Source organism: Chlamydotis macqueenii, chromosome 15, assembly GCF_036417535.1.
Source record: "Chlamydotis macqueenii isolate bChlMac1 chromosome 15, bChlMac1.mat, whole genome shotgun sequence".
NCBI lineage: Eukaryota > Metazoa > Chordata > Aves > Otidiformes > Otididae > Chlamydotis > Chlamydotis macqueenii.
In genome coordinates, this window is record NC_141570.1 from 5,213,256 (window position 1) to 5,234,478 (window position 21,223).

Here is a 21,223-nt window from a genome sequence, read left to right on the forward strand (position 1 = left end):
GATGCCTAACACAAGATTTGGGTTGTTCTCCAGCAAACAGACCCCCCCCCCCCACCCCAGCACCCAGCCCTCCCTGGGATGGGGTGGGTGCTGCCCCATCCTGGCTGCCTCTCCCCATCCCACCCGGGCTGGGGGCCGTGGCCTGCAGAAAGGGTGACGGCACCGCTGCTGGGAAGCGCCCGCGCTGCTGAAACCACAGCCCCGTGAGCAATAGGAAAATACGCGGGCGAGCGGCGGGTGGCACGGCTTCCTGTGCCTGACGCAGTTCCCCTTCACTCACCGTGTGCCGGGGGGGGCCCAGGGGCACCAAATCCTGCACTCACCACATCCCTGGCCCAAACCTACATGTGCTGGGGGGACATAGCATCGCTGTCCACCCTTCCCTTTCTCCAGGGAACTTTTGGGGTGCCTGTGACTTTTTCAGGGGATCTGGGTCAGGGTGATGCTCAGTTCCCCAGGGCAGGACCTGGAGCCCCCACCTCCCTCTGCCTACAGCACCCCAAGGCCTGCGAAGTTCAGGGGAATTTTCAGGGCTGCCTGAAGGGTGTGCGGGTGGTGGCTGGTGGTGCTTTAGCACATGCTGACTTCCTGCTAGGCTGTATTTTTAGCAAGGCCAACCCCTGATAACTGAGAGATTCAAGTGAAACTGTGAAGTAAGTGTGCCTCAAAGAGAAAAAGAAAAAAAAAAAAAGATGCTGGGTAGGGAGGAAGGCAGGGGGAGGAGAGGATGGCGCAGGCAAAAGCTGGTACCGGTGAGGTACAAACAAGGCTGGTTTTAGGAAGGGGGGGCAGAGCTTAGGCTGTTGCCACAGCCCATGAAAGTTGGGCTTGTTACTGACAGGTGGGCGCTTGGTGATGGCTAAACAGCAACGAGAGGGCGAAGGGAGGGCAGGGGCTCGGCCCCCTGCAGCCCTCCACCTTCCCACGCACACGCCTGCCCGCCGGCTGTTAACAGCACCCTGCTAACAACCGCCTCACACCTTGGCCTCCACACCTCCACTCCCACCCCAAAGCCTGGGAAAAACCAGCCCCGAGCCCTGCCGGAGCCTTTTGGGGAGGGGAGGGAGGAGAGGACCCTCACACCCTGGGATGCAAATGGCCAGCAGATCCCTGTACCCGTGGGAAAAGAGAGGGACACAGGCGCAACGCATCCTCCCTGCATCCCCGAGAGCTTTGTTAGAGGTGATAACAGCCGCGAGGGAACAAGGGGTGCTCAGCGCAGCTCACCCATAAAGAGACGCCAGAGCCCAGGACCAGGTGACTGTGGTCAGCAAAAAAGCTGCTTTATTGGTGCCGGCTCCCACGGGAACCCCGTGGCAGCGATCGGGTTCAAGTCCCTGAGAACACACTGTCCATGCTGGTTCCCCATCCCACATCTATTGCTTTACACACATCCTAGTTACAAAAAAGCACAGAGTGACGTTCCAGATACTGGAACATATAAATTAAGGTAAGTGATAGTTACAAGACATTGCAAATTTTTTTTTCTTTCTTAAACAGATTTTCAGAAGGTTGGGGATTTTTTTTCTGATCCACAGAAAACATATAAAAAGCATTTTAAAATCTACATATTTCTCACTGTGTTGTGTTTTGTTTTTTTTTTTAAAAAAAAGGCACAGTAAAAAAATACTGGCACAATAACATATTTACAACGCACCCATTATGGGCTATTTTCACTCAGCTTCAGGTAGGAAACGTTCAGCTCCGGCTCAGCCCGCTTACCCCAGGGGTGCGGGGCTTGTGGGGACAGGTAGGGCAGCCGGGGGGGACGCAGGGTCCCTCTCCCTCTCCGGCTTATTCCCACCCCAGCTTCCAGCAGGGGAAGAGTAATGGCCAGACTGGGAAGTGCTGCCGGCCCGCAGTGGGTGCCCGTCTGGCCAGGCACCCCTCGGTGCTCCGGCCGCCGCAGCAGCACCCAGGGCCAAGGCTGGAGGATGCTCAGGAACCACGGGGTGCGGGGGGGGGCGGCACTGAAGGGAGACTCTGCACAAACACAGCACCCGCACCGCACCAGCAGCTCCAGAAAAGCCCTTGTCCCACCCCCCATATTTACAGAAAGTCTTGCATGAGTCTCTATAAATACTGCAGAGATCAATGCTGCCGGCAACGGCTCAGCCAGACGAGGGGAGCTCCGGGAAGTGGAGCTAACGCCGGCATGGCAGCCCACCCCACCCCAGTCTCCCTCCAGTGCGGCCGTCGAGCACCCAGCAGCTTTGCAGCAGCACCCTGGAGCAGCGTTCCCATGGCCGGGAGATTTCCCCTGCCCGCTGAGCCGGGGAGCAAAACTCGCCGGTGACTCTTTATCGGAATCGAGAGCCAGAGCTTCGCTGCTGAGATTTTGGAGCTGGGAGAGAGGATGTGGCGGGTGAGGGGTTATGGGAGGGGGGTAAGGTAGAGGTGAGGTAGGGGAGAGGCACACACCAAAAAACTTAACATTTGAAAGGAGGGGAAAAAAAAAAAAAAAAAAAAAAAAAAGAAAAAAAAAAAAAAAGGAGAAGCAAGCCTGGGGGAGGCAGAGCCACGCAGCGCCTGCAGTCGCTCCCACGCATGGCGTGGGGCCCGCCAGCGCCGGCGGGATGCCCAGTGGTTTAAGTGCTCAGGACCCGTCCCTCCCCGCCATCCCGGACGGAGCGGGCAGCGGGCACGGGCAGCTGGGGCAGGGGACAAGGGGCCGCACAGCAGCCTTCAGTACACACACACACTGTGCAATACCACAGCAACGACGTCTGTCAGTCCGTCCGCCTCGCGGCGAGGCCAGACCGACACACCCGCACACAGGTCCCGCACGCCCGTCGGATACCGGGGAAATTTGGGACGAGGTTGGAGGGGACACGTGTCTCCTAGTAAACCACGTTGGCGGGGCACCACGGCGTGTCGGGGTACAGCAGGCAGTGCACGGAGCGAAACCTGCGGACGAGAGGAGCGATGCTGAGCATGGGGCAGCAGTGGACCCACGGCATCCTGGTTTGGGGGGCCACGGGTCCCCCCATCTTACCTGGATGGGTCCTCCTCGACGGAGAAGGCTCCCTTCATGTGGATGGAGTTGCGCTTGTTTTCGAACATGCCGTAGCTTAGTGTCACCTGGGGGGAGGAAACACAGAGGGGTCAAGCAGGTGACATGAGGATCAAGCAGGGGCATGGGGGGGCTGCAAAATTCACCCCTTTTCCCACAGCCACCAGTCACGCTCTGCATCACCCCACATGGGCTGATGGGGCTTTCCCCCTCCGCTGATGTTTTGGAAGCGCATCAATCAATATTTTAGCTGCAACGCCCAATTTTTAGGTGACAACCTAAAAATCCCAACCCCTCCATCCACCCCAGGGCATCAGGACAGGGATACCTGTTTGTGGATCTCCGTCTTGGGCACCTGGTGGAGGTTCTCCAGGTGTGAGTGGAAGAGGTTGCTCCGGATGAGCTTCACCCCCAGCACAGACTCAATGATGTAGCCGATGGTGCAGTCATCAGGCAGGCGGATCTTCTCCGCTGTACTCATGAAGTGGCCCCCGCTGTAGGGAAACAGAGAGGAGCTGCAGAGGAGCAAAGCCCATGGGGACATGGGCACCCCACGGGGTCTGGGCTTGGCCACTGGGTGCCCAGCTCTACTTATAAGTTAATCACTCAGGGGGAACCAAAGTCCTTCCAAGCTCATTTCCAAGCCCCCTGCAGAAACCTCCAGCAAGGCAAAGAGACTAAGGTGGTGGGCCACGGTCCAATGTCTAACCCCAAAGATGTTGTCACCACTCCGCACCCCCCTGGGACCATGACGAGTTCCCATGAGAGAACCCCACCAACGCTCTTACCTGGCCCATGGGCTCATCTTCAGCGCCAGCCCCCGGCTGATACAAAACCCCGCTCCACCCGTGGCAAACCAGAAATGCACAGGGTGCTGCGAGAGAGGGGAAGCAACGACAGTGAGACCTCCTCCTGCCAACTGGGGAGCAGACCCCAGCCCAAATTAAGCCACCCGGCCGCCCTCACCATCTTGTTCTCGCTGATCCTCTCCGTAGCCTGGATGGGCCGGTCCAGGCTGGGCTTCCCGATGTAGATGTCCTGCGTGTGGGGATAGCTGGAGAGCAGCTTCACCAGCATCCGCACGTTCACGTAGTTGTCGTCATCCACGTGGCAGAACCACCTGCAACGGCAGCAGTGTCACACCGGGCCGGGGCAGCTCCCCAGACCCCGTGCTGGGATATGGCCCTAAAAAAAGCAAACGGCCTCTGCCTGCACTGTCCCCCCAGTTTGCAGCCCCTCCATCCCCCACGGCAGCCCCAGGGTGCTGCTTACTTTCTGCCGGACTCGATGAACTTGTCGTACTCCACAGCCATCTTGCAGGACAGGGCCTGGCGGCTGTGGGCGGCTGAGCAGTTGGTGTTGATGACGTTTCCTGCGGGAAGAGACGGGATGGGTCAAAGCCCGGTGTCGGGGCATCCCACACCTCCCTGCTTGCTCAAACAGCGACACTTCACCGCACACATTTCAGGGGCACCAGGGGGATGGAAACCCCACAGATGTCCCTAACTCTCTGTGGCCTCCATGCCACACTATTTTGGGCAAAGAATGGATTTTTGGGGGAATGGCTTTTGGATCCACATAAGACAAGGAAAGGGATGCAGCTGAGCTATATCCCATGTGCCACGCGTGATGCCACCCTACATCACCTCGCCCATCCCGGGGCCATGTACCAGCCACCTTGGGAGCAAGGGGGTGTCCGCGAGCCGGCTTCTCCACCCAGGACACCATAGCCAAAATCCTGCCCTGTTCCTGCTGCCTTTTCCCACAGCGGCCACCTGTTATTCGCTTGTGCGGCTCAAAGGCAATCTCTTCCCGGCCTGAAAAGGAGTCATTTGCATGGGGAGAATAGACTGAGCTGACCCTAGCCTCAGGGAGCGGCTGCCAGGGAAATGCTCCCATGAAACCCTGTCAATCCCAGCTTGCTCCAGGGAAAAATTGGTGCAAAGGCACCCCATTAGCATCGCTCCCCAGCAGCATCGTGCAGGAGATGGGCTGGGGTGACTGGGAATGAAATCCATCCCCAGGTGGGGCTCCAGGGAAGAGGGTGCTTTAGGCACCATCAGGGAAATGAGTTATCTTGTTCTCAGCCCAGGTCCCTATGGCGAGGGCTCCTGAGATCCGTGTCTAACTAGGGGTATTTTGACCATTTTTTTGTTTTTCCGAGTTCCCCAGGGCAGGCTCCACGCCAGCAGTGCTCCCAGGGTGGGGAGTTTTTAGGGACCTGGTCAGGTCACATACACAAAGGTACAAGGGTCACAGACTCACGTGCTTGCTTCTTCAGCTCCTCATCCTCTCCGTCCGTGAAGATGAAGGTCTGAAAGAGAAGACGAGGAACCTTTGAGGACTGAGGGGCTGAGGCCACGTGGCCCTGGATGTGATCCAGCACCAGGGATCGGTCCCCCTGGGACACTGGCAGTGGCTTCTTCCTCCTCACTAACACCCAAAGCGACACCAGAGAGTCGGATGGCCACGCGACACAGTTGCCCTCAGACCAAGAAAGGCGCCAAGCCATCCTGCTGGACACGGCACACGATGTGGGAGGATTTAGGATTTTGGGCAACGTGAGGGCTGTCCCCCGCATGAGGAGCAGGCGCAGAGCGCGGCTCGATCTGAGCGGGGACTTCAGACTTTAGCTGGCGCGTGCGGCCAGGGATGCCAAAGCAGCCGCGCGGCGGCTTTCCCTACCCTGGCAGGTGTTTGCCCGCCATCGCGCCGGCTGCCAACCACATCCCCACCTGTGTCAACAGCACGTGGCCATCCCTGGCCACTTGCACAACACCCCCGTGGCTCCTCTCCGCTCCCTGTCCCCACCCAGGGGGGCTGAGTGGGTGCTGGTGGGTGCCTCTCCTCAGCCCCAAGGAGGGGATGGTCCCTCACTGCCCACCCCGGCACCGCCCCAGGCAGCATCCTACCTCCTCCCTGATCACCCCAGCTGCCCACCCGGCCACGCTCCTTTATTTACACAGCTAATTCCTGGCGTACGCCGCCCGGGAAGGAGGGTTGGGGGGGCTCCTGGGATTTGGGGAAGGGCAAGAAGCAGGGGGAGAGGGAGCAGGGGGTGGGAAAGGCACCACCATCAATCAGCGGGCAGCAAACAAAGCTGGAGGAGAGAAACCACAACCAGCTGCCAAGCGCTATTAAAAACCAGACGTGCACAAAAGGGCAAAGGAAGAAAGACAAAAGGGCTGGAGGGGGGCGGCAGGAGGTGGTGGAAGGGGGACGAGGGAGCTCGAGCGCTGGGGATGACGAATTACAAGTGAGCTGGAAACTGGGTGCCACCCCACAGCCGGCCAGCCCCAGGAACGCGCTGGGGTTTTGTGGTTTGTTTGAGGAGGTGGGTACAATAGCGGGGTTGACTTTACTCAGTGGAGTAGAGTTAAGCGGGCAGCAGTGGTTATTAGCATACAGCTGCGCTGGTTAACCCGGCCAGCCCATGTTTGCTCAGGCCCCGAGCAGGGAGGCTGGTGGGGAGAGCCCAGATCCGCCCTGGGAGGAGGGCGCATTCCTGGGGATGGGCTACAAGTGACCTCTGGGGCTTGAAAAGGAGAAAATAAAAAGAAAAAAAAGAGGGACGGAGGAGGTGGGAAGGCAAGTTCACACAAATGCGCAACCTTGCTTTTGGAGAGGGACAGAGGTCAGCCCCGCCAAGGGGTCAGGAAGGCTGTGAGCATCACCAAAGGGTTAGGGGACGGGGGACCACTGATAAGGAGGGGATGGCTGGGGGACAGGGCATGAGCCCATCAGCTGCAGCGCTAAGGATGCCCGTGGGCGTTGTGGCTCTGGGACACAGCACTGGGTCCAGCCAGCACCTTGCTGCTGGTCCCCATTTCTGCCCGGTGCCCAGGGAGGGGTCAGCTGGCTGCTTTGGGTACAAGCAGACCCAGAGCAGGAGGAGACCAGCCAAGGATGGCCAAACCAACCCATCACATGCCCTTTCTCATCCACACCAAGACAGATGGAGCCCCAGTACATTCCCCCCAAGCTCCATCCCCGCTGGAGGGGGATGGGGAGGGGGGGGACACGCAGCCTCGCACAGGCGAGACAGAAAATGTTTGCTTGATTAGCTCAGAAACGCCGTCCAGCAACTGTGCCTTCAGCTGCTCCAAAAATAACCCCGCAAATAATCCTCCGGCTCGGCCACTATAAATAGCCCACAGGGACAATTGGTTATTACTGGCCCGCACCAAAAGGCTTCATCCTAACGAGGCATCTTCCGTCTGGCCTCTGGCCACAGACACCCCCGTAATTTTCCTGATGTGTGTGGACCAAGTGGCACTTTGGGGACCAGGACAGGGACAAGCCACCTTGCAAGGGCTATCGGGGCCTTGCAGGCTCTCTATCTCCCTTGCAGCCTCACCACAAAATTCAGTTACCACTAAAAAAAAAAAAATTAAAGACTATTTTTAAAATTAATTTGTCTGCATTTCTTGGAGGGGACCTGCACAGCCCCCTGGCCCAGGGGTGCAGGAGAGAGGAGCAGAGGTGCCAGAGGAGCCTGGGAGGGACACGCCAGGAAAGGAGGGGGACAAGGAAACACCCCATCTGCGTCAGGAAAAAAAACACGGATCAGCTTTCGGCATCCTGGACCCAGGGTGCTGGGCATCAGGCAGCACCCAGTTTGCAGTGGGGTAAGTGGGACAGGATGCCGCAGCCAACGTCCCCGAGCTGTCACCTACCAAGCGCCCCCACCCTTCTCCTAGGCAGAGGGCACCCTGACCCCTTACACCCGCTCCCCTCCACCTCTTCCCCACTTGGCCCCCGTCCCAGCTGTGGCACCGAGGGGTGCCAGGACCTCTGCCCCCCCCGAGTAAGTTTTCCTGCGGGGTGCAGGAGAGGAAGGGCCCGCTGCCCCCCCCCCCAACGCCCTTGCAGGAAACCTCATTGTTCTCAAAACTGCAGCTTCGAGAAACACAGGATGCCAAATCCCTCCCGAACAATAGCTGCCACCGCTCCGTACAGACCCGCACAATGCGCGGCCCCTGCGTAACGGGGACCGAGAGGCACCGGGGTCCCCACGGCCGGGATGGGGGCAGCCCCCTCACCCCAACGGCCCGCAAGGAGCCAGGCAGCCGCCGGCAGCCCCCTCCCCCGCCTCCTGTTCGCCCCTGGGGAGAGCCCGTTTATTTTTTTTTTCTTTGCCCTCCCCTTCATGTGTCCTGTCGCGGTGACTCATTTCCCCCTCCGCCCACCCGAGCTCGTGGGTCGCTCGTGGCTGGGTGCTCAAGGGCTCTCACCGGCCAGAGCCACCCCGGGGTCATCCCGCACCCCTCTGTGGTGCCGGGGTCCGGCCGGCTTCCCGAGGTGACACATCCTCAGCAGACCCCGAGTCTGCCGCCGTCCCCACCAGCACAGCCGCCAAAATGGGGAACCCAGGCCAGGCGGGCACCCCAGTGAACCCGCAGTGCACAAATCCTGCCTCCGTGCTACGGCTCGCTTCCTGGTGCTGGGAGAGGATGGAGCACCCCGGCACCCACCTACGCAGCACCTGGATGGGAGGAGGGGGGACTGCACCCCATTTCACCCTAAGGAAAAGGGGGGGCAGCCACTCTGCTTGGGTGCATGGGGAAGGAGGCAGAGAAGAGGTGCTGGGGGGCTCAGCCTCCCCCTGGGCAAGGGGCTCCAGGGGGATGAGAGGGTGCTGCTGATGCACAGCCCTGCATTTGTGCCCCCACCCCCACCACAGAAGTTTTCCCTCCAGCTCAGGGGGGGTCAGAAGGGAAAATCCCCACCCCACTTCCACGGGCTGGCAGCAGCGGGATGGCAGTGTCCCCACTCCTGCATGGTGGTGGCTTTCCCCAGGACTCGGGAGGGGATCTGTGCAGGCAGAGGGGTCCCAGGGCTGGGACTTGCAGAGGCGGGGAAGGGGCTTGCAAGGCCGCAGGCCCTTCCTCCCCCTGCTCCTTTTGGCAGGGGGAAGAATCCTCCGCTGTAATTTTAAATGCTATAATTTTTTAATAACCTCCTCGCAAACAATGAGCTCATTGTGCGGCAAGGGTCCCCCACCCTCCCGCCTGGCGCTCCACGCACGCCGTTCGCCAGCTCCAGGGCTTTTATGGACAAGGACAGTAGCATCATTTGGAGCATGCAATTAAGGGGCTTCCACCCCCCAAAACCACACAGGCTGCCCAGGGCAGGTAGCAAGGAGAGACTCACATGTGAGCCGAGTTCAGCAGCACTCAGCAAGCCCTGGCAAACAGCCTACAGCTGGTGGGGGGAAGCCAGCTGCACCGTGGAGCTGTTTTGGGATGAGAAGCCCCCATGGTTCCAGCTGCTCCCATGGGAGCCCAAGTGGGATATGTGTGCCAGTGCCGGTACGCTCTGTGGTGGCCACCCCAAGGATGACAACCCTGGCCAAGGTGCTAGAGAGGTTTGGGAGCCGCCAGCGGTGGAGCGTGCTCTCTGGAAGGCAAACCCATTCCCTCTGCCCCAAGAGCAGGAATTTTTCAAAGCCTGCAATTATCGCGCCGAGGTGGAGGAAGCCAGCGGCTCCCACGCTGGCGGGATGGCAGCCCAACCTGGGCCCCTCGCGGGCACCGTGGCGTGTGCCGAGCCGCCCGGCTGCCTTCGGGGTGCCCTGGGAATGGGGGACATGTCTTATGCAACCCTGCCACTGCAAACCACCCAACTCAGCAGGAAAGCAGTGGCTTTGGACTCGCTCCTGTCCAGGATTTCTGCCTAATGGCCATTTTCCTCCCCACTCTTTTTTCTTTCAAATTTTCCCTGGACTGCACTCCAGCATCCTGAGGATACTGAGACAGCTGGAAACTCTCCCCAAAGCAAGGAAGGAAAAACTCATGATTCTCCTTCAACAGCAGCTTGTCTGGCCTGGATTGTGCAACCCGAGGAGCAGATTTGGAAGGGAATAAGGATCTGTCCTCCCTGTGCAGGGAGAAGCAGGAAGGAGAAGGGGGTGCCCTTTGTGGTGTCTTGGAGGGGACAGAGGGCAGGAAACTGGGACTATTGTGGGCAGAACAAAGAGCAGCCAAGGAAGGAGACAATAGCTATTCCCACTATCTGCCAGGGTCCAGCCTGGAGGTACCTGCTGGATTTAACCCCTTCTTGCCAGCACTCGCATCCCTCCTGACTGGCCAAGGAACAGCGGAGAGGGAGGTTGGGGTTTGATGCAAGAGAAGGAAAGACGCGAGATCAAGCGTGGGGGATTCTCAGCTCTCGAGCAGGAACTTCCCCATGTCAGCGAGGTGACAAACACGCTGGAGGGCCGTTAACGAAATAAGAGCAAGAGAGGGACAGGATGAACAGAGCCGGGCCTGACTCAGACCAAAAGAGACGTTGGAGCAGCGGCAGCGCCCTGCTGTCACCACACCACCCTCCCGGGACAGAAACCACGGGGCCAGGCAAGAAGGGGACGCAGGAACTGCCCAGCTCCCCCGGGGACAGGAGCCCCATGGCACCAACCCTGCACTCTGGAAAAAAAAAAAACAACCCCAAAAAACCGCAACAAAGTACCAAGTCTGGGGGAGTCCAAAGCTCCCCAGAGACAGCGACCAGGTCAGTGTGGGAAGACCGGAGCCGATCGCCACCAGCAGTGCCGATTCATCCTCTTTGCCTCCATGTGTCCACCCCACAGCCCTCGCTTCGCGCCGCAGGAGTTCGCGCCGCCTCCAGCTCTCTCGCCAGCTCCTTGTCCTCAAGTGCTGTACAAGAGCCGTCACTCAGCGGCTTGGCTTGTCAGGCGGGCACCTCGCCGGGCTGTGGCCCCCCTGGCTTCATGGCCCTCATCTCTAGGCAACCTGACCTGGACACGGCCGGCTCCAGCTCCCCGGTTCCCATGGAAAGTGCCACACAAGAGGCTGCGAAGCCTTTTCTCTGCGCTGGGAGAAAAGGGGCTTTGTTAGCTTGCCCAGGGGGACAGCGTGAGAGCCGAGCCTTGGGTCTCTGGGAATCCAAACGGACAAACGAAACACAACAACAAAAAAAAACCTAGAAGAAAGCCGGAGCTCACAAGAGGGAGAAGAGAAAAGGAAAAAAAAAAAAGAGCAGCCATTCCCAGGATCATCTGTAGGTGCTCAAAAAGCGTTTCACCCCCCCACCACTCTCCATCCCCTTGCAGTGACAGCAGAGCATAAAAGGGGTTTCCATTAAATAACTGTATCACAGAGACAGCAGAGCCACTGCCAAGCCCAGGAGACCTGAGTGGAAAAAAAAGGGACAAGATTCACAAGGGAAAAAAAACCAAACCAGTAAGATAATGCTTGGAGTAAGCTGCAGGAGCCAAGTCCCTCACAGGGTCCAGCAGACCCGGGAGAAGGAGGCAGGGGCAGGTCGATCCCCCCTCACCTCCCCTCCTTCTCTCCCCAACCACTTCAGATTTAAAAAAAAAAGTTTGCAAGCAAGAAACACAATTCTAGGCCAGGAGGAAACACGTGAAGACAGTAGGATGGAAAGGTTAAGACCAGGCATAATTCACTTGGGAAGCTGCCTAAGGATAGAAAAAGTGTCTTAAGAACAGATGGCAAAGCACATTTCCTAAGGAAACTGCTTTTTTTTTCCCTTTTCAATTTTGCTCCAGTACTTGAAGGACAGAAAGGGACTGCCAGGGCTTGGGGCAGGACATCGCTAATGTCAGCAATCAGACTGGTTGCAACTGCCCCGGCACGGGTGAGCCAGAGCAGACCTGCAAGAGCGCCCAGCCGCTCCAGTCCTGCCCAGTTCCCAGCAACGGGACCAAGAGCATCACTATGTCCCAGTGCTCTCCCAGTAAACCAGGTGTCCTTCAGGCAACGCAACTGCAGGCACCTGGTGGGGCCCCGCAGCTCAGGAGAGCACCCACGGGACCTGGCCCCACATCAGGCACCAGCAGACTGGGTTGCAGTCCTACACAGTGCCTCCGTTTCTCCACTGGAAGGCAACTCGAGGCAAGCTCTGCGATGGGAGCCGCTCAGCAGGAAGGACCCGAGAGCAGCGTTTTGGGGGGGGGCTGCCGAGCACGAGGAGCTCCATCCATCACTCACCCATCCCAAACTCACCCCGCAGGGCTGCACTCCCCACTCCCCAACCCACGCCTGGCTCCAAAACAACCCTGATGGCCTCGAAGCAGCCCTCCTGCTCAGCAATACCGGGGGAGCAAAAAGAGGAGGAGGCATTTACTGTCCCACAGCACCCCACGGACCCCGCACGGCAAAGGGCCGGGACCGCGGCTGACACCCGTGGGCTCCGTCCCATCCCCTTACCATGTCGCGGTTGCGGGAGATCCAGGTGTCAAGCAGCAGCTCCAGCCGCGCTTTGTGAAACTTTTTGGTGGTCTTGACGGCGATGAAGACGTCGCGGGGGGAGATGTCCTCGGCCGGCGGCCGCGGGGGGTTCGGGGGGGCGGCGGGTACCTCCCGCCGGGCTCGGCTCAGCCGCCCGAAGTAGTCAGCAAAGCTCCGGATACCGGAGGGACCCTGCCCCCCGGGGGGGGCCGCCGCCGCCGCCCCCAGGCTCTGCAGCGCCCGCTGGGCCCCGCCAGCCTCCCCCCGGGCCAGCCCCGGCCTCCCAGGCGGCTCCACCATCAGCACCAGCAAGCAGGTGAACATGGAGCCCACGAGGGACAGGAGCAGCTTCCTCCCACAGCTCTTCAGCATCCTCCTTTTTCCGCCCCCCCGCTCCCTCCTCGGCCGCCACCGCCGCTCCTCACCCGCGCTACCGGCCCCAACGCCGGCCCCTGCCGCCTCCACCGCCTTTAAAAGCGCCCCCGCCCCGCCCGGGGAGGGGCGTGGGCAGGGAGCCGCCCCCCGACACGCGTCCCGCCCGCCCCTCCGCCCCAGCCCCCGCGCATCCCTTGCCCCTGCCTGGCACAGAGCCGGGGGTGCGGGGTCTGCTCCTCCGCCCCGCTCCCATCTCGGCCCGCGGGATGGGTGGGCAGGGGGCAGGGTGGGGGTAGGCCGGTGCCGGCACCCTCCGGGATGCCGGCAGCCATCACTTCATGGGCAGCGACGGGCGCGGTCCCTCTCCCGCTTCTCCTGAGGTGTCATTTCCCAGAGCCCTGCACCGAGGTTTTCTCCCAGCCGGCTCCATGAGGTTACCAGAAAGCCGACCAGCCTGACCAAACCCCAGGCCATTTCCCATCAGCCTCTTCTGAGGCCAAGCGTAATTAAAAAATCCCCCCCCCAAACCAACAAAAACAACCAAAACCTCAAAAAAACACAGCCTTCCTCTCACTTCCACCAAGCTCCACTCTGATGGGTAAAGCCGGGAACGGGGTGCTGGGGTCTCTGTTCCCATCCCTGCTTGGGGAGACCTGGAGATGCTCCTGGACCTGGCTCGCCCCATCCCGGGTGCAGCACTGTGCTTTGGAGCTGGTACTGATGGGCAGCCCCACGGGTGAGTTGCCTGAAAATAAATACTGTATAGACGCCAAGCAAGCCCCCCCAGTGATTATTAACCATGATAACGATGCCTTATTAAATGAGACACTGTTTTTCCGGCCAGGCAGTGGGAGAAGTGGTGGCTGGCAGGGAAAACTGGGTTGAAATCTGGTCCTGGATGCACCACCAACCTGCTATTTTACTGACGCCAAACCCCAGGGCTGCTTTTCCCCCATATCCTCCCTCTCTGCAGGCAGGGAGCTCTTGGGGTTTTCTCTCCCAGCGTGTGCTGCTACAGGGAGGCGGATTTGGGTTTGGGCCTGGGTTGCAATGTAATGGCATAATCAGGGGCTGCTGCATTTTTGGGCAGGAACCTTGTCCAACTTGCATTTTTCCTGCTGTCACGTGCTCCATTCATCTCTGGCACTGCATAAACAATACCATAATACCAGGCAGGACGGAGCAGGGAGGCTGCTTCCTCAGGCAAGCCCCAGCATTTGCCTTCTCCTGATTTTGGGCAATACATTCCCCTGGTCAGCCCTTGAACCACGGCCCTGGGCTAGAAATGCTGAGGAGGCTGTGGGGTTTGGTTTTGCGTGGCACTGCCCGTGTCTGAGGAGAGACCTGTGCTGCCAAAGAAGCCTCCCATAATAAAAGAAAAGAAAACCAAAACAGTTAGACCGTACAAACACAGGAACCGAATCCCACACTCCCCACTTCCCGCTATTGCTGCAGAGTCCCCAGCCTTCCAGTCTCAATTTGCTTTTTTTTTTTGGGTGCCCTTTGTCTCCATCCTGATGGCACAGCAACCGCAGCTCGAGAGGCAGCTGAAAAGCCTGATCTGCAAAACCCTGAATGAAGAAAGAGCCCCTTTCTCCAGGAGCCAAAAGGGGAGGAAAGGCACTTTTTCCCCGACCAGCTGCTCTCCCGCTCCTGCAGCCTCGGCACTGGCTGGGGACACGCGTCGCAGCCAGATGTTGGGGTCTCGGCCGGCGTCGCAGGGCGAGCGACAATACAGGCTCTGTGTGCTGCCGGTCCCTGAGTGATGCAACGGGGTCTGCCGAGCCGCTGTGCTGCCGCCAGCACTGGCACAAGGGTTCTCCTGGTGTCCCAGCGCTGCCAGTAATCCCCTTCCCAGGGCTGGTACTCCCCGGGGATCAACTGGCTGCCAGCTGTGTCCCCGCAGGCTTCCTCGCCGGGTGCCCAGCCTCATGGCTCGACCCTCGCCCGCTGCACGGATGTCCCCAGCGAGGCACCGTTCCCCTTGCAGAAGTGGTGATGGGGTAAGCAGTCACCCAGCTTACCCCTCGGTGGGCACAGGGTGGTACCCAAGGGGCAGGGAGCAGGACGCTGCTGTGGGGAGGATGCTCTGAGGAATGCCCTGTGCCCAGTTCATTGGCATTCACCTGCTCTTCTGGGTACCAGAAAAATTTGGGTGCCCCGTAAATACAAGAGCCAGGGAAAAGGGGCAGTCACATCTGCTCTGCAGGAAGGGATGCCAGGGCTGGATCAGGAGGAGTGTCTCTTTCTCTCCCCAAAGGATCCCATTTTGGATACAGCCCATAACCAGTCCTGCTGAGATGTCGCAGAGTGAGCCCAGCTGTGGCTGTGTGGTGGCACTGTGCTCCCCGCACTGCTGGGTCTGAGCCAGAACCCGCTGCCCAAGTCCCCCAAACCTCAGGGAGACGCCCTCTGCAGAGGAACCCCACCAGCTCATTCCCACTGCAAATAACCCTCAACAAAACCCCATACTTGTTTTCCACTGGTGCTGGCTGGATTCAGCCCCATACCGACCCAGGGCTGAGGCTGCACGTGGGGCATCTCCCTTTCAGCCATACCGCGGTATTAGGTCGGTTTAAATTGGTTTAAACCCTCTGCATCGCCCTCACTCGCAGCCTGACCCCGGCGCTCCATAGGTGGTCCCTAAGAGGCTCCCAGGTTCTCAGGGCTGCTAAAAACAGTTAATAAATCCCCAGTCATAAAGTGTTCAGGTCATCTGAGAGAAATGCCGTGCTCGGGCTGCAAAGCTGCATTGTCCGCCCGGACCGATTTACGCGCTTCGTCGGACAGGGGTTAAAAGCTCTGTCAGGCGCCGAGTTCGCCGCGATCGCATTGTCGCGGGTATTTAGTGGGGTTCGGCCTCGAAGTGCGGCTGGGTGGTTGCTACACCAAGCGCACGGCTGAAGCGCGCAAGGGAGATGTCGGAGGAGGGCAGCCGGGGAGCTGAATCCTGCCCGTCGTTCCCCCCTCACCCCCCGCTTTTTCTTTCTGGGATTTTCTAAGAGCACAAAAGAGACTTTGCATCAATTACTGGTAGGAAAACGGCAGCGCCCCGCGGCAGACTTCTGTCCTCCCAGCCCGGGTTTGGTTAACTTCCCATTGTCTGTTGGGCTCCGCTATTCAGGGCCAGTGCAAGGGCTCATTTTTTTCATTTTGGGTTTTTTAACCCCCCTGAGAACATAAAACCTTCTTGCTCCTGTAGCAGAGGGTCCGGTGGTGCTATTGGGGTGGCTGCAGTGAGCGGCGAGTGACGATGCCTCCTCGCCCAGCACCCAAACTTCGCGCAGATGCTCACGATGCATCGCCTGATGCTGAACCGTCCTCGTCCCCATCGTCCCCTGATGCACTCCAGCTCTGCCACCGCTCTATGCCGGGACCCGCTGCAAACCCCATCCGCCCTCCGCAGCCTCAGACCCAAAGTCACTTTTTCCTTCCAGCTCGGGGGACTGCGGGTCCCCTTGGTGGGGCCGGGGCGGGGGACACGATGCTATCCGTGCAGGGCGCTTCGAGATCCCACGGGGCCAGAGGGCTATACAAATGCAAAGCGTTATTATTTTCCCGGGGCTGAAGCAGAGGCCTGAGAAAGGTTGAGGGAGAGAGGCAGCGAGTGAGGAACAGCGGGGGATTTAGCTCCTGAAAAGGAGCTGGGGAAAAAAGCGGGCGAGGAGCTTCATTGTGCGCTGGGCAGAGGGGGTCACGAGCAAGTTAAACTGGTTAATGTGTTGGAGCAGCTTCCTCTGAGCTGCTGGGAGCAAGCAAAGCCCTGCAACAAAAGGCCGAGGGAGCATTCTTGCGGGGAAAGTGGGCTCTCTTTAAAAGGATTTGATTTCTTTTCTGTCAGTTGAATGGAATTTGGTGGTGACTCCTCCAGGTCTAAGAATTTGGGGCTTTGGCGGTGGTGGCGGGAGGGGACGGTCCCCGTCCCCCTCTCCCTGCTCCTGCATTCTTCTCCATCTCCAAGCCCGCTGCCCCCAGATTACAGCCCCCAGTGCTGAGGGGGGAGAGGGGCTTGAGGAACGCAAGCGGCCCCGTAGACGTGCTGATCCTGAAAGAAAGCAAAGGGGCACGGGGCCGTCCCCAGCCGGCCTGGTTTCTCATGCTCCCTATTCAGCCCAGGGGAGGGGAGGCAGAAGTGGCGAGAGGGAGGGCAGTGGGGCAGCCGATGCTGATTTAATGCCTCTCTTGGGGTTTTGCAGTCGAGGTGGATCTCCGAGGGGTTTCGGCAGCGTAAGGTGTGTGAGTGGAGCGTTTTACTCCTTCCTTTGGGGAGTCATTTTTTGAAGTTAAAACCATGGAGTGACGGTAGAAATAGGAGGGAGAGGGAGCCCGCACTAGTGAGCCAGCTGGATCCGACCTCACTTTCCCGCAGCCTGTGCACCTCTCTCCTCCCAACAGCAACTCCTGGGGCAGATCTGGCCTTATAGACCTGTCTCTCCCACTCCAAAATCCCCTGGCTGGCAAGCAGGAGCCCCCCACTCTTCGCAAGGCTGTGGAGGGGTGAACGGCTGCCAGGCAGGGATGCTGGGCTGGATGCTGGCCAGGGGTGCGGGACTGGATGCAGGCTGTCTTCGGCTGCAGGTGTCTCATCTGGTGCTGACCCTGAGAGCAAACCCAGGAGCTTTAGAGCTGTCCTGGGTTGGAGGCTCACTGTCACACACCGCTTAGATTTAACCGACAGTGTGAGTTTGGGGTGGTAAAAGAAAGTAAATAATTACACAGAGCTGAACTGCCTCCTGCCCTGCACCACACGAGCTATTGCAGAGCCGAAGCCTGCAGCAGCGGTAACCCAGGTGGACGGACAGACAGACAGACAGAGGTGATGGGGCAGCAGGGTCCCACCAACTGCACCCAGCTCGCCCTGCCTCAATTTCCCAAGAGGCAACATGCCTCCAGCAGAGATGCCATGGTCCCAGTCCCCTGGGCAGCTGCCTTTTTGGGAGATGCCCTTATGGGCTGTCCATGGAGCCCATACATGCCTGTCTGTACAGGCAGGGCCAGGGCACAACAAGCTGAGATCACAGTTTGCTGCAATGACAGCCAGCCTGAGGAGCTTGCAGCTCCTGGCCTTTAATTTCTGGCCTCCTTTCTGGCCCCAAATTTTTTTTCACATTCCTGTCCCGAGCTGTCGCTCTCCCCGCTGTCTTTCTGAAGATGCGCCAGGAGCTGATGTCAGGGGAAGCATTTAGAGATTACACCAAAGAGAACACAGAAGTCAAGTCTCAGACTTGAGACTGCTGTGCCAGCAGCCACGGGCAGGAGCAGAGTCAGGACCCTCCTTGCGGGGGACAGCCCTGGTGCTGCATCAGGGAGCTGCCATGAGCCCAGGTGGCTGCTTGTCCCCAGGGCTTCCCTCCAGCTCAGCACCTGCCTTACTAACTCCCTAAATCTCTTGCTTTAAGGTCCACATTTGATGCAGTGGCTGGTTTCCCCCCATGATGGGATATCAGCCACTCCTTTCCTGCCCACGGCTTCCTACAGCTCCAGCTCTCCAAAACCTCCCAGGGCAGAGGGAGCCAGGGAGAGGATCAGGGCTGCATTTTTAACTCCCTGCCCGGACCCAAGCATCTCAGTGCCTGTAGCTCAGCCCAGAGCAGCGATAGCTCCCGCGGCCGCCTGCACACACCCTCTGCGTCCAACCCCGATCAGATATGTGTGTCACTCCCGTCCCAATATGCTCCTGCCAAAGCTATTTCCAAACGCTGGCTGCCCCCAGGGAATTTGGCTTTGCTCTGGGCCCCCACAGGTTCTTGGCTTCGTACTTGCCCCTGGGGTGTCCCGATGAAGTGTTTCAAAGGCAGATCAGTGGGGCAACATTCACCCACCGCTCCCCTCAGCTCACCTTGGTGGTCTCCAAAAGCCCCTTCCCCATCACACCCCTGGGAAATCGTTCGATCCCTTCCCATTCCCCCTGCAAAGGGGATTAAAAGCAACAGTTCATTTTTCATGTGATGTTAGTTTAAATAGGAATTTTGCTGCTCTGGCTTCGCTTGGTTTCCGGGAGCCGAAGCCTAGAGAGGGTGGTATTAGCGCTGCACAAGGCAGGGAAGAGGAGGAGGGAGGTGGGAGTTGAAAGGGGGAAAAGGGGAGGGAAGGGGGGACGTGCGGGGGTGAAGACGGGATTAAAACATCCCATTAGAATTTCTGTTTTTGGAAAGCTCACAAAAATGTTGACATGTAGCATGACTAACATAGTGCAAATGTCAGCCCGGCTCTGCGAACGGGGGCCCTCACTCTCCTTCCAACACGCTGGCCCCCTTTTAAGGCAAAAATATACAATAAGCTGCACAATGGCCGAATTCCAGAGAGCAGCGCTAATTGTTCCTCGCTCACGTCAGGCTAATTGCTTCGCTGAAACTGTTCGTGCCTGGCCTGGATCCCACGTGTTTTTACTGTTTAATGATGAGAGAAAAGCAGGGGCCAGGGAAATGGGATGAGATAAAGGCAGGCAGAGGTGGAGGACAAGTCGAGTCCCCTAACCTGGAGAGGACATGGGGAGATGTGCTACGTGTGCTCTGGTAGGCGAGTGGGCAGGGAACAGCGTCTCCGCCTCTCCAGCCTGCAGTGGGACTGAAGTTGTGCTGGCACCCAGGAGAGGAGCGGGAGGCTAAGATGGCTCATAAACCTGGTGAGACCAAATGTGAGATGGAGAAATGCCACCAGTGGCAAACGCTTGCAAGAAACATCTTCATCCCACTGCTTGGTGACGGCTCCAAGCTCGCACAGACCAAAGGGGTGTGCACAGCTCTTCACTTGCATCTGTAATTAGAAGGTCTGTCTGTTTGCAGACCATGTGCAAAGCTTGATCAGGACCCAGAGAAAGGAACAATAGATGGGCAGGAAATGCCTTTTGATGGCTGCTTATTGTCTTCCACCTTCTAGGGGAACTGGAAGTTTAACTATAGTCTTCCTCTTTCAGGTATTCCTGTATGGCTTGGTCCTTGGAGGATGCGCCTGGACCACAGCATCGTCTGGCGCTGGGCTCCATTGTGCTGAGGAATGTGCATGTGGTTTTCCCCTTGAATAGCTCCTCTGAGACTGCAGCGACCCAGAAATGCCGCAGGGCCCCGCACATCCCCGCGGGGCAGCAGGGTTTGCTGAGGGATGCCACTGTCTCCTCCAAGACGCAGCACAGCATCTCTGCCCCCTCACACCCCACCAACGGGCTGCAGGTGATGCCACTCCCCGCCTTGTAAACGAGTGGGTGCAGAGGGTTTAATATTAGCACTTCCTTTCCTTTCTTCCCATTCATCTTACAGAGCGCCGCTTGCTCTACAGCATCCTCTGGGAAGCCTTCATCCAGGCTGCCTGTCTTCACAGGCAGAGGAAGCAACTTTGTGTACAGGATCTGGCACTGAAGTGCAGCATCTTCAGGGGTGGACCCTGACAGAGCTGGCCTCCTGGTGGGTTTGGGCACTCGGCACAATCATTTCAGGTGTGAAAAGATAGTAGCGCAGGTCGAAGTGCAAATCTCAGAATGAACCTGGCTCCAGCCTCCACTATTGCTGCAGAATAGCTCTGCTGATGGGCTATCACACCCTGACATCTGTGGCTGCAGGCGTTTTCTTCCAGCTGTCCTGGAGATGAGGGATGTGCTTGGACTCTGCATCCCTCCCAAGCCAAGGCTCTTGGATTTCAGGTTTCTTGAAAATGGGAAATATTTTGCAGAACTGCAGATGAAGGAGGAATTAGCCACACAGAGCTCAGCTGTGCACAGATATGGAAACCACTGAAAATGGGGAACCCAAACTTCAAATGTTTCCCGGTAACTCTGCAATTCTCAGTCTCAGTACAACAAGGGTGATCTTCTCTTTATGTTTCCATGAATGCCTGTAAGAGCACGCCCACAGCCTGAGGACAAGGATGTTAACAAACACTGGAATTTACAACAGTGATTTATTCAGAAGAAGGGCTCCAGGTGAAAAGGGCTGATACTTAAAAAAGAGAGAAAGAATTCTTCATAGATGCAAATGCAATACTTGTAAGTCAATATTTGCTCTTGCAACACTGGCACATGCAGAAATGGTTCTCCAACATGAATAAGTTTCAGCCCAGCTGCCCCAGGATCGGTTGCTCAGAAGCATTCAGACCCACTTCTTAAACTTAATTTAAAACGTGGGTTTTTAAAGCCTTTGGGGAGCTAGGAGTCTTTTATGACATGTCCTTCTAGCCATTCAAATCCACTAGCTCCAGGGGGTGGCCTCATGGTAGCTAACCGATGATCCCTTTGCGAAGAGGGTATTTAAAACTCCAAACCAGCCAAGTCAGAACACATCCATGTGGCAATAAGAGAGTTTAGAACATCTCTTCCCAGATCAGTCGGTCACCAACAGCCCCCCAGATGATACTTAGGCGAGGACTTACCCTCCAGCCCATGTATGTTGACAGCTTCCCCCATGTGCTGGCACCTCCCACCAAGATGCCCAGCATCCAAACACCCAGTGTGGCCAAGAGCCTTTCTTCAGACCTGGATTGATTTGCACAAAAGAGGAAACTGAGTCAAAATAATGGGAGTGAATTTTCCCATCTGGGAGGGGAGATAATAACCCATCCTGGCCACTGCACCGAGTGCTCTGGGCGCAGCTGTCCCAGTTTGTGAGGCACACTGGGGCTTGTGGACCTTGTG

General features: G+C 58.1%; 1 protein-coding gene across 1 annotated transcript; it reads right to left on the reverse strand.

Annotated features, from left to right (window-relative positions):
- Positions 1-1,253: 1,253 nt before the first annotated feature.
- LFNG (LFNG O-fucosylpeptide 3-beta-N-acetylglucosaminyltransferase) lies at positions 1,254-12,634 on the reverse strand. Its single transcript, XM_086760122.1, has 8 exons — positions 12,205-12,634; positions 5,279-5,327; positions 4,286-4,385; positions 3,980-4,133; positions 3,802-3,887; positions 3,342-3,507; positions 2,996-3,081; positions 1,254-2,907 (listed from the first exon to the last, which is right to left on the reverse strand). Exons 1-8 carry the CDS (start codon positions 12,595-12,597, stop codon positions 2,841-2,843), a joined length of 1,101 nt encoding a protein of 366 aa, XP_086616248.1. The 5' UTR covers positions 12,598-12,634; the 3' UTR covers positions 1,254-2,840.
- Positions 12,635-21,223: the final 8,589 nt, after the last annotated feature.

Excerpts from the sequence above, each read along its gene's own strand:
- LFNG (XM_086760122.1), bottom strand. The coding sequence starts at position 12,597 with ATGCTGAAGAGCTGTGGGAGGAAGCTGCTCCTGTCCCTCGTGGGCTCC. Across the intron at positions 4,134-4,285 it reads TTCATCGAGTCCGGCAGAAA|GTGGTTCTGCCACGTGGATG; the intron begins GTAAGCAGCACC and ends CTGCCGTTGCAG. Across the intron at positions 3,508-3,801 it reads AAGATGAGCCCATGGGCCAG|CGGGGGCCACTTCATGAGTA; the intron begins GTAAGAGCGTTG and ends GTTTCCCTACAG.